The sequence below is a fragment of the Lotus japonicus genome, chromosome 2 (assembly GCF_012489685.1).
Source record: "Lotus japonicus ecotype B-129 chromosome 2, LjGifu_v1.2".
Taxonomy (NCBI): domain Eukaryota; kingdom Viridiplantae; phylum Streptophyta; class Magnoliopsida; order Fabales; family Fabaceae; genus Lotus; species Lotus japonicus.
Genome location: NC_080042.1, coordinates 52,756,188 through 52,769,417, shown reverse-complemented (window position 1 = coordinate 52,769,417; position 13,230 = coordinate 52,756,188). Strand labels below are relative to the sequence as shown.

The 13,230-nt window shown below is 36.4% G+C and overlaps 1 protein-coding gene across 1 annotated transcript; it reads left to right on the top strand.

Annotated features, from left to right (window-relative positions):
• Positions 1-1,995: 1,995 nt before the first annotated feature.
• On the top strand, positions 1,996-7,728 carry LOC130735452 (homeobox-leucine zipper protein ROC6-like). The gene is made up of 9 exons (XM_057587435.1): positions 1,996-2,004; positions 3,373-3,596; positions 3,687-3,804; positions 3,897-4,589; positions 4,845-4,940; positions 5,023-5,235; positions 5,897-6,071; positions 6,158-6,525; positions 7,100-7,728. Exons 2-9 carry the CDS (start codon positions 3,382-3,384, stop codon positions 7,514-7,516), a joined length of 2,295 nt encoding a protein of 764 aa, XP_057443418.1. The 5' UTR covers positions 1,996-2,004; positions 3,373-3,381; the 3' UTR covers positions 7,517-7,728.
• Positions 7,729-13,230: the final 5,502 nt, after the last annotated feature.

The following is a 13,230-nucleotide window of genomic DNA, read 5'->3' as shown; positions in this document are numbered from 1 at the left end:
TTGAAGCAGGACTTACTGTCTTAATAAGCAAGACATTTATTTTGAAGCAAGACAATAAAAAATACATTGATGGAGTAATAGAAGCTTTGCATTACTTAAAAGTATTTTTACTACTTTGTTGTCCTTCATGGGGCAGAATTTGTTTGAAAAAAAAACCTTAAACTAGAAAATAAAGACTTCTCATGCAACATAGTGTTGAGAATATTTTTAATCTAAGCTCATTAATAAAAGACAAAAACCACAAGCAAATACAATATTGTGCTTCTGCAAAATAAAAAAACAAACACATTCATAAAAAAAAAACTTACAAATTTATATTTTTATATCTTTTTTTTTTAAATCCTAAATTTTCTTTCAATAAGCATAAAAATAATAAAGTTTTAGAAAAACATCATACAATAAACAAAAATGAATATCCCGGGTCACATAATTTCTTATATAAAAAATAAATTTTGTTTCTTTAATACAAAAATTATCTTTAAAAATAATATAGATATCACATAAACAACAAAAATGAACATCCCCGTGCATCGCACGGGTAAAAAATACTAGTTATATATATACACACATATGTATATTTTATTTTTGACAACAAATTAAAAGAATTTATTAATAGAAAAAGTTACATGAGAACAACTCTCTCATGAAATATGACATACATAACCAAATTCCTTAAGAGGCCTGACTTAGAGAAAGTTTCTCATTAAAACTGTTTTAGAAAAAATCCAATGAGATGAAAACTTATAGAAAAAGAAAACAGAGTACAATAATCCCAAGCCAATAAACTGCCTCCAAGAAGTCTTACAAACCAAAGATGACAAAACCAAATACAATTAGGCCTTCCGCTGATAGTCCAACAACACTGCAAAAATCCTTTTCTCACAAAAAAAATAATTATAAAATATCCTTCAAATAAATATTTATAAATATTTTTCTTTAAACAAAAGTTGATGTGTGATATTGGTCCCCAATATAAATTTTAGAAAATTCGATCCCCCAAGTTTTAAAATTGTTCGAATTTAGTGCCCTATTAATTTTTATTTGACTTATATCAAATTCTAATTCTTGAAGTAAAATTTTCATAAATTGATTTCAATTAAATCATTGTAAATTTTATTCTTGAAGTCTTGGACAACTCCTCCTTATGAGATTCTCCAATTTTTTTAGAAAGGCTAGTTATGTTTCTTATTTCCTTGATTTCCAAACTAAAAAAAAATTGTAAATTTTGTACTACTCAAAACTCACCAATAAATTTAACGTAAATTAAAAAAGCTTAAGTATGTTTGAGGTCCTTAATTTTGTAAGATGATTAAATTGGGTCTCTGAAAACAAGCTTTTAAATATTATCCTTAAAATAAATTTGTATCATTAAATTTGACCAATTGGTTGTCAGGGTGTTGAGTGTAATCAGATGAGGGTGGATCACGTTAACTTGTTAGAATCAATTTGTCCCTATAAAAATTTTAAATCATATAATCATTCCTCTTTCAATTCCATCTTATCCCTCCTCCTCAATTTTCATCTTCCTCCGCAACTCAAATCCAAAAATTCAAATCACTATAATCTCAGAATCAAGAAATAAAAAACCGTTAATTTCATACTTAAATAAAGCATTATTCTCTTAAAACTTAATATAATCCGTTAATTTATCCTCTAGAATTTCCCCTCAGATTATTAAGCTGATCCCTTAAAAAAGTATAATTGATTTAGTTTTTTTTGACGGAATACTTTTTTAACTTAAAAATAATTAAATCCAGTTATATATATATATATATATATATATATATATATTGCAGAGAAATCCAGTTATATTTTAAAAACAAAAGTTACTTAATTTATTTACTTGACTATGGATAAGAAATCGAAAATTACCTAATCTACTCGAAAATTGACAATCAGAGCATGTTCACCGACAGACAATACAATCGCGCGTGAGAAGGGAGCGGATATCACGAATCACTGTCTTATCAGTGCCTACGCACACACTCTCTCTCTCTCTCTCTTGTTCTATATAATAGTAATAATTATATTCCCAAATCTCCAAAATTGAAGGGAGAGAATAATCTAGAGAGAGAAACAGCACACACACACACAGAAAGGGACAATCATACTATAATTATAGAGAAATTAACCTGCGTGCCATCAAATTGAAGGCAAGGAAGAAGAGAAACATTCAAAGGGTCTTTGTGAGAGAGAAAACAATTATTCAAGGATTTGAAAACCATTGACTCAATTGTAAGTAAGCTCTGCTAGCTATTTTTTTATTGACTATTATTACTGTTGAATCAAGACATGTTTTTTGTTTTTAGTTTTGTCAATACACATGTGAAAACATATAATATTTGTCTGTCCTTTTCTCTTCTACAGATCCTAGAAAAGAGAGAGATAGAGTCCGTGGAAGGATCTCAGAAGTCAGAATTAAAAGGTATCATTGTCTCCTTATTGGGTGAGTTCGTTTCAATGTAATCTCACCTTTTACCTTTCTCTATTTCTTTATCACTGTCTCAGTCAACCTGGTCTTTTTGCTCATTGGATTTGGTATGATACATATGAAAAGTATGTGATTTTTTTGTTTTTGTCGTTTTTCACAAAAAGTTGTCTTTGTCTTATGAAAATTCTCCTCGTTTTGAATTAGGATTTCATGATTTAAAGAAATTTTAATTCAAAAAGTGTATAAAAAAAGAGAGAAAAGATAGTTGAAAATAAGATGTAATAGAAAAAAGATTCTCTAAATCACTATAAATAAATATGAGACAAATCATAGCTAAAGCGGTCTTATAGTTTTGAAGATGTCTTAGGAAAAAGCACGACAAACCAAAGAGAAAATGGTTATAAATGCATAATATGTAACAAGTGATAATGTTACACAAAGGTAAAATTATAAATTGATGAAGAAGTGAATTATTTTTCTAATTATTCGTGACTGTGTGCATGAGAAAACAGGCGTAGTTTTTCTTGTCGTGTTCATCCTTAACTTGAGAGTTAAAAACATGCCTCATGCATGTAGCGTTGACATGTGAGCAGTTTGTCTTTTATACATAAATAATATATTTACATCTGACGCAATCGGTTTTAAGAGTCAAAAGTCAAGCAAAGAATCCAAAACTTGACAATATTGATAGTGACACTTTGGAAAACAACTAAAGATCATATAGAAACTTTGGGAAAATGGTCCATCAACGTTTTAACTTTTATAGGGTTTAAGTGTTTTGTTAGCAGCAACAGTGAGAAGAGAGTGGTGGTGGGGTGCTAGAGTTTTGGGTGCTATCTCACTCTCTGTACTGTTATGTTGTTGTTTTCTTCTATTTTGATTCTGATTTTGATTTTTGCATTTTGTTGTTTATCCGTGTTGCCAATGGGACTAGTATGCAGCAAAGCAAAATGGAGGGCAACAAAGAGATGGGTCTCATTGGAGAAAATTTTGATTCTGGTTTGATGGGAGGGGCGAGGGATGATGAGTATGAAAGCAGGTCTGGAAGTGACAATTTTGATGTCGCATCAGGTGATGATCAAGATGCAGGTGATGACCAGCCACCACAGAAGAAGAAAAAGAAATATCATAGACATACTCCTCAACAAATTCACGAGCTTGAAACGTAAGACTATGAAATTTTGCTATTTTCGTATTATCATTGACATGTTTGCTAGAGCTGATCATTTTGGCTTTTGTCCCGAGTTGTTTTTAGTTTCTTCAAGGGGTGTCCTCATCCTGATGAGAAGCAAAGATCAGATCTTAGTAAGACACTAGGGTTAGAGAACAAAAAAGTCAAGTTCTGGTTTCAGAATAGGAGAACCCAAATGAAGGTAAGCTTTAATGTTATTAGTGTTCGTGCACTTGTTTTTTAGTTTGTTATGTAATTTGGAAGCTTAACTAAATCACTTTTTTCTTTAATCAGACACAACTAGAACGTCAAGAAAACATGATTCTTAAGCAAGAAAATGAAAAGCTCCGAGCAGAGAACAATATGATGCAGGAAGCTATATCAAATCCATCATGCAACACTTGTGGTGGCCCTGCCATTCTTGGTCAAATTTCATTGGAGGGGCACCAAATTAGAATTGAGAATGCTCGACTGAAAGATGAATTGAATCGGACGGGTGCCTTAGTAAGCAAGTTCTTGGGCCGGCCCCTCTCTTCATTGGGCTCTCCCATGGCTCTCTCAACCCCAAATTTCGGTCTAGAAATTGGTTTTGGAAAAAATGGGGTTGCTGATACAAGCAATTTTAGCATGTCCTTGCCAGCGGGACTTGACATGGGAGATGGAGTTTTTGGCGCTCCACCAGCCACACTTTCTGGGACTAGATCACCAATGGGAATGATGGGAAATGAAGCCCAGGTTGAGGGATCTACGCTTACGCATCTTGCATTAGCTGCTATGGATGAATTAATTAAGATGGCTCAGATAGATAGCCCTCTTTGGATTAAGAGTTCAAGTGGGGGGCAGGAAGTGCTGAACCAAGAGGAGTATGCAAAGATTTGTTCTCCTTATACCGGTTCAAAACCCGCTGGTTATGTAACTGAAGTTTCAAGAGAAACTAGGGTAGTAATGATCAACAGTTTGGCCCTGGTGGACACATTTATGGATGCGGTATGATAGCCAATTGGAAACAAATTAAATTCTCTCAATTGTAAAAAAATTGTCCATATCAAGTTTCACTATCTCACCCTTGATTTTTGTGTAGTTAATAATTGAAAAGTAAAATGATTAGACAGTGAAAGTTGACATGATGAAGTCCTAGCGAACTTCTTATATACTCTTGCATGAATAATTTGATGTGGTTGCCTATAATTATCATAATTTAGCCTTGAGTATTCATGAATAATTATTTATTTGTATCTACAGGATCGATGGTTACAGATGTTTCCATCTATGATTACTAGAGCTGTCACCATGGATGCGATATCTAGTGACACGGCCGGAACTGGAGCTTTGCAATTGGTATGCTTCTATGCTCAATTATTTAGTTTTGCTTGATATGCTATTAGCTTGAGTTGACTAGGATTAATTACTGCTTTTTCAGATGCATGCTGAGCTACAATTGCCTTCTCCACTAGTCCCGGTTCGCCAATTGAATTTCCTCCGGTTTTGCAAGCAGCACAGAGAAGGTGTGTGGGTTGTTGTTGATGTATCAGTTGACTTTGGTCGCAATGCCGCCAATTCGAATCCTTTCATGAACTGTAGGAGGCTTCCTTCTGGATGTGTTGTGCAGGATACACCCGAAGGCATGTCCAAGGTAGGTGCTGCTTTAAATTGCTTTAAGCACTTATTTAATAGTTTGAAGACTTCATGTTTCATGATTTATGTTTGGCATCTTAGTATTCTGAGGTGCACAAAAAGTTTAAAGTCTTGGGATTTTCAGCCTTTCCTATGTAAATAATTTAGTTGATCTTTCCATTTCTGTATGAGTGCATATTCTTTTCTGTATCCAAGACTGTAAGGAACTAAATCCAGCCCAATCCCATAATTTAACTGTGCCAGGTTATGACAATTTGTGTCAATTGATCATTCAACCAGCCCTACATTTTTATCATATTAAAAAATGTATAAATTGTGATTTATAGGTTTTTGTTTTCCACTTATTTATTTCAACGTGAATACTTTGTTATCAAGTGTTGTCTATGGTTACTTTATGGAATAGACCTCTCTATAAATTTCATTGATCTTTAATTCTTGCAATATTTTGCTTCAACTTTTTTTCATGTGGATTTTAATGCTACCCTAATTTTACATTTGACGTATGTTTTGGTTATATTTGTAAAATTACGTGACTGATAAAATTGATTGTTGTTCTAGTTCTTGTGAAACATTTAAGATAACAGGATTTATGATAGCTTAATTAAATTTTTCTTATGATTGTATGGAATATGTTTTTTAATGAAGTTTCACTATTGCAGATTACTTGGGTTGATCATTCCCAATATGATGAAAATGTTATCCATCAAATGTATCGCCCTTTGGTGAATTCCGGCATTGGCTTTGGTGCTCATAGATGGGTCGCAACTCTTCAAAGACAGTGTGAATGCCTTGCAATGCTCATGTCCCCTTCAATACCATCTGAGGTCTCCCCTGGTATGTGTCTATATATACATATATGTCACATTGGCACTGTCACATGCATATTGACAAACATGTCACATATTCATTCTTCCTTGTAGTAATAAACCAAGATGGTAGGAGAAGCATGCTGAGGCTGGCGCAACGCATGACAAATTCCTTCTGGTCGGGGGTCTGTCCCTCATCTGCCAGTAAGTGGGAAATTCTTCACATTGGTAACAATAACACAAGGTTTATGTCTCGGAAACATGTGGATTACTCTGGAGAGGCTACTAGCATTGTCCTTAGTGCTGCAACTTCTGTTTGGTTGCCGGTATCGCGACAAAGGGTGTTTGATTTTCTGCGTGATGGACAAAATAGAGGCAAATGGGACATCTTTTCTAGTGGTGTAACAAATCAGGAGATGCACCATGTTATCAAAGGGCAAGGACAAGGAAATTGTGTTTCTGTACTTGGAGCTAGTAATAATGTAAGTACAGTCATTTACATTAAGCACTTTTGTCATGAACCAATTAAGGTTAAGCTGTTATACGAAGATTTTTACCATTACGACTTTGATATATTCACTACCATTCTATTCAATTGCATGTGTTTCAACATAACATAACATCAGTGTTTCAATAACAAGTGTTCCATACTCATTTTCTAATCACATGAGAAGAAACAGATATGATAGACATGCGATGTGAAAGAAATGGATAGATAGAGATGAAAAATAAATAAATAAAATATCAACTTTAATTGTTATACAGTACCCATATAGTAGTTCCATTTATTGTCTATCTTTTTTTCTTCTATCATCTCGTATTATCATATGTTTTACATTTTTCCTTACTTTTTTCTCTATCTACCTCTCAGTGTCTTACTACATTACTCATCATATTATCTGCTTCTCTTATTTTTTTGTTGCCTTCCATTTGGAGTGTATACACCCCATTATAAGTGGTGCGATCAATATCATTCTCATGTAATTAAGTTATTTTGCATGTTTATTTCAAGTGTTCATAAGAATATCATCACCTTACCTTTAACATTTTTTTTAGGCTGCTAATGGCAATGATAGAAAATTATGGCTGCAAGATTCATGGACCGATACATCTGGTTCGATGATAGTGTATTCCTCCATCGACGTTCAGTCCTTTAACATTGTGGCAAGTGGTCAAGATTCTGCATATATTTCTCTATTTCCTTCTGGATTTTCCATTCTTCCAGATGGTCATTCAAACAACAATTGCGTTGGGACTTCAACCAATGGCAGCAACGGTGGCGCCGGCAACACCAATGCAGGTGGATGCTTGCTTACATTTGGGATACAAATGCAAAACAACCTCCCAACAACTATGCTTACAATGGAGTCCGTTGATACTATTAATAGGCACCTCTCAAGCACCATTCAAAAGATCAAGATGCACACGGAGTTGGGCATGAATGAAGCTTTCTTTGATTCAAGTGAAATTTAGTTATTTTTTCTTTTTCTTTTTCTTTTGAAAATGAAAAACTGAAAAAGGGTGATACATTTTTATGTATAGGGAATTCAAGTATGAAACTGGAATTTAGAGCATCACGATTTAGTTTTGTGAGTGGTATGAGTATTGACTTGTAGGTGGGAGTTACGTTCTTGGTTTCACCGCTTTTATTTGTCCAGTATGCTATTCATGTATGCATACCTTGCTTACAGCTAGCTGAAGTTAAATAGCAATGACTTTGTTGTTAGATGTATCTTATAGAATGCATTTTAGATTTTTAATTCTCATACTTTTTTACCTTTTTCATTGGATTAAAAAAAAGACTTAGCAGGTATATTTGTTATTAACACAATTTCTTTATTCTCCCATTTTCTTCCTATATAAGGGAGAATTCTTTTATGTGGTTTTCAACATTTTTACAATAGATTTTAGGGCATTGCATTGTACCCCTTTAAAATGGGAGAATTTTGAATCCTTCAATTCATTATTTAGAGTATAGAAGACTTCTCTTTCAAAAAAATAGAGTATAGAAGACTTCACTTACTTCGTGAAGGAAATGTTGTTGCTGATTATCTCACGCTCTAGAGTTGGCTAACCTCAAGGTGTTCATGACTATCTCACGCTCCCCATTTTTTAGACGGCTTTCAATCAGGCTGAAGATCAAATGAGCATTTATGATCAGGAGCTCAAGATTGTCATTGATGTCAAGGTTGTCAAGATTGACCACGTGACATGGAGCGGACCACAGCCCATGGAATTTTTTTTTTTGATAAGCCATGAAACAGCCCATGGAAATGACAGCTAGTTATGCTGCTGATGATCAGATCACGATTTGGTTTAGGTCAAGGTTCTATTAATTAATCATTACTAATCAACCTATATAAGCTTGATTAAGAGTGCTCCATATACATATATATGTGTGATCGATCCATATAATATCAATGGGTCTATATATATCTATCTATCTATCTATACTATATATAAAGGGAAAGTTTTTGCAGCCTGGAGGGTGACTTTGTCATTCAATATTTCATTGTACATCACTTTCAAATTAAGCATGGGTATTTATGTAAAAATGCTACATATTTCCCTTAGATTTGATCACATCACTTTCAAATTAAGCATGGGTATTTATGTAAAAATGCTACATATTTCCCTTAGATTTGATCAGGACCGTTGATTGCATCTGTAATGTTATTGGCATCCATCATATGTTAATGCCTCTTCCACTTCCCCATTCATCAGTTACACTTTCGCATAAATCTCTTGGGCTTCAACAATCTTCACACCATTCAATGAATTTAATTCATCCTCACATGAGCACTCCTAAGATCAAACAAGTGAAGGTATGAAAAACGGTAGAAAGGGGGGGGTTTGAATAACGTTTTCAAGATAAAGCTTCCACCTTAAAGATTTTGACAAATCTTTCGAGAACTTAAGTGCTAAAGATAAGAGATAGAAAAGCACACAAGGATTTTATCCTGGTTCACTTGATAAATCACTCAAGCTACTCTAGTCCACCCGTTAAGGTGATTTCTTCCTTCTTAGAATGAAGGCAATCCACTAATCAGGTAAGAGTTACAACTGCACTTGAAACCTACAAGTGACTAACAATTACACTGACTTAGCTCACACTAAGATTCACTCTCTTAGTCTTCTCTAGGATCCGATCAACCTTGATCTCCTAAAGGAACTAAACAAACTGTTTATCAAAGAATTGTTTACAAGAGATTTGCTTCTAAAAAGCTAATAGTAAACTCAATGAATTTCAGATGAAAGAAAGCTTAGAAGAATTTGAATTTATCTTGCGCGTATGTGAATGCTTCTAGCCGCTTCTTTCAGTCTTCAGCCTCTTTATATACTCCAAGGATTAGGGTTGAGCGTTGCATGGGAAATGCTACCGTTGGAGGGCAGTTCATGAAAATCCAGCTTCTGCTGTGTCTGAGACTGTTAGGTAGGTCGTCAGGAAGGTACAGTTGCTTTTGTACTTGGATAGCGACTTGACCTTTAAACCTAGGAGACTTCTGATCAGGAGAAAGCTTCATGTTGGAACTTGTGAAGCCGGTTGATCAGAGTCAGAGGGAAAGCCCAGATCCTCTGACCATTGTTTCTTCTGATTCTAAACTCAGAGGGAAGTACATGGTCTTCAGAGTATCTTGCTTCTGGACATCAGAATTTCACTAATCAGCTTCTGGATCTTCAGAGTCTTCAACACCATCAGAATATCTGAGCCTTCAGTGTTTCTTGGTTATCAGACTTTCTGGATCTTCAGAACTTCTAGTGACTGAGTCCACATCAGAGTTTGTATAACTTCAGAACTTCTGAAGCTTTTCCACTGTTCATACTGAACATGGTGAATGCGAAAGCGTTGCTTAGGTCGCTCTTTATACACAGTGCTTCTGATTTGTGTGAGATTGAGTTGAGGTCAGAGCCTGTAAATAGCACACTCAGAAAAACACGTTAGAGTACCACAATTGTTCATATCAAAAGGTTAACTTGTAATCATCAAAACATAGAGTTGTACTACTAGATCAAAACTTGATCTTACAATCTCCCCCCTTTTTGATGATGACAAAACTAAGATTTTTGATGAACAATTCTTAAACATTAAACTGAATTCACTCAGAGTTTAGAGATATAGAATAAGACTTATCCTGATGTGAATAGTTTATCTTGCTCATTCTGAATTCAAGTCACTGCTTGATTCTGAGCTTAGCTCCCCCTGAATCTAATACTTGATGAAAACATTAGTAAAGTCTAGATTCTGAGCTAAATGATATAAGAGTTCAGAGTGAAAAACTTATGACATAGATGAAAATAGAGTAATCAGAGCGCATAAGTAATCAGAATCACGGACAAGGTATCAGAGTCTTGGGTATCAGAGTCAAATTAGAATCACTTCAGAGGAAGTGAAATGTATTCCTTGTATTTGCCCAGTGACACATCTATGGTCATAAAGGTGGAACTCTTAAATTCTCCAAAAGAAAAATAAATCACACTAACACATCTTACACATCAAAAAACTGGGTTTACTCCCCCTTTTTGTCATAAGCAAAAAGCTTGGGGTGTGAAAATTTAGCTTGAAGTACAAGGTACTCCCCCTTAGAGAAGGTCTAAGTTTAAGGACAATTAAAACGATGCATGAATCAGAGTTAGGCGAAATAAATAGAAGAGTTAATGCAAGAGAAGAACGTTTACTACCGGCCAAGGGAGTAAAGAGGAGGGTCAGTTACCAAGAACTTAACCTCGAGAAACTGTAGGAGCATTAACTTTCAGAGAGAAAGTGAAGCCTATATAAAGCGTTGGAGAGAGGGGTAAGCTTCACAACATCATACCAGAGAAAAATGGCATCATACATGATCGCATTAGAGGAGCTGAGAAAGAGAGCCTTTGAGGAGGACTTGTTTCTCAACATTAGGCATCCAGAGGGTACAACAACCATCTCAGAGCTAACACGGACACTGCTGGAGGAGGACCTGCGTCCAGAGTTGAATAGAGACTTGAGGGAATTTCTTGCCTTCGTGGAGGAGGTGCAAGAACTCAGCCAGCTTGAACTAAAGCTGCTAGAAGAAAAAGAGATCTTGGAAAAGAAGCTCAAGACTGCAGAAGAGATTCTGGAGAGGGATGAGCTAAAAGACAGGCTCAACAACATCCAGTATGCACTGGAGCGTCTGGAGAAGGAGAGGTCAGAGCAGCGCCAGGAGTGCAGAAGAATGAGGAGGGATCCTCCATTCTAGGATTTTAGGGAAAAAGAAAAAAAAATGTATGATGTAAAAGCGGTTATGATGAATAATAAAAAAATTTGCAAACATAATGTCAGATATATAGATATATATGCATAGATAATCACAAACGAGCAAAGTAAAGATTAACAAGAAAGAGCCAGAGGTTAACGAAATAAAACACAGGTAAAGAAAAAGAAATCAAAACGAAGAGATCCTAAAGCTAGGGTTTATCAGATCGACGCAGAAGTTCCATCATCATTTGCTTCATTTCAATCAGCAGAGACTCATGAGTGTCAAGACGTTGTTCCACAATGTCGAGTCTGGACGAGTTTGGCTGTGTAGAACTAGAAGGAACATTCTGAGCAGCGTGAGGAGCTGGAGTGGAAGCAGAAGCAGCAGGAGTAAAAACTACGGGTGCAAGTGCTTGGCATCTAAGAGCTTCAGCCTCAGCTTCAAGTCGTTCTGTCTCTAATCTGGCTTGTTCAGCTTGAGCTGCTGCTTGACGTGCAGCTTCTTCTGCTTGTTCTTTCTTTCTTTTGGCTTCTTCAATAGCTTCAAGTAGCTTATGTCTCTGTTCTTGTTCATGAAGAGCCACCCTTCTAGCAAACCTTTGCTTTGCAGCCTCGATCCTCTGACTTCCCTTTGCATTCAGTAGTTGCATCATAAAGGGAACTTGAGCCACTAGCCAAGTGCTCAGATTGTTCCACTCTTCAGCCACATGTTCAGCATTCTCGCTTAGGTCAGTCTGACCTTGCACATTGCGTAGCATCAATGAGGCTTCATGATGGAAAATATTGATGCACTCAGAGAGAGATGTGGGTCGGAGGTGAGTGTAAGGAATTATAGAGAGGTTGGTTTCAGGAGAGGCTGGGTGATTGCTGCTGTGAGCTTCAGAGGCAACTTGTGGAGAGCCAATGTTAAACATTTGAGCATTTGGTTCAGAGGTTCCAAGGTGAGGTTCTGAAGTTTCAACCAGAGGATGGGGTGATCTAACTGAGGAGTGGTTAGACACAGATTGTTCTGGTTCAGGTTCTGGTTGAACAGGCTCTTGTTGGTCAGGGGCAGGGTGAGCTTGTTGAGCCAAAGGGTCTGCCTCATGTAAAGGATTGGCCAAGATAGGTTCATCTGGGTCAACTAGACGTTCAGGTCTAGGGCCAGGATATCTCCTAGGGCTTGGACAAGTGAGATAATATTCTTCTAAGGTAGACACCTTTTCTTTTCTAACTTCCATGAATTTTCGAAGGGATTCAGAGTTGTTGGAAGGAGAAGAGTCAGCAACATTTGTTGGGAAGGATACAGGTGTAAGGGTTGTGGAAGAGTCTGTATCCGTGGTTCTGGGAGCCAGACGTTCTGATGCCCTTGGGACAGAGTGATCAGAGGTTCTGGGTCCAGGTTCTGTTTGGTTAGGCTCTGGTTTCTCAGGGATGATGGGTTCAGAAGTTAATGGGTTGTACTGGATGGTAATGGGAGAGGTTGGTTCATCTGGCCTAGAGGGTTGGTTCTGGAGCAAATTCCAGAGAGGTGCTTCAGTAGGAGAAGGTTGGAAAAATGAAGACCTTGGGGAATGTGGTGGAGAGGTGGTTTGTGCAGCTGGTTGGGACTCAGGAATGGGAGTGAGTGGATTTGAAGATTGTTTGAGCATGACTGATATGGGGAGTGCATCAAATAAATTCAAATCATCATCAGAAGCAACTGCAGACTTACTTGATTGTGCTGATGATCTTGTCACTCTGGCAGGAGTTTCAATCCTTCTGATCACTTCAGCAGCTGGTTCCACCCAAGTAGGCTTCATCACAATTCTGACCTGCTTCTTCTTCTTCTTAGGAGAAGGAGGACCATCCTCATTATCACCATCATCACCATCATCTGGCTTGCTGGTTTCATCATGTTTTCTCTTGGATTGACCAGCCTTCTTCCCTTTGGTCAGAGGGACATCTGATTCCTCAGAAGATTCTTCTAGGATCATCTTCCTCTGAACTTTCT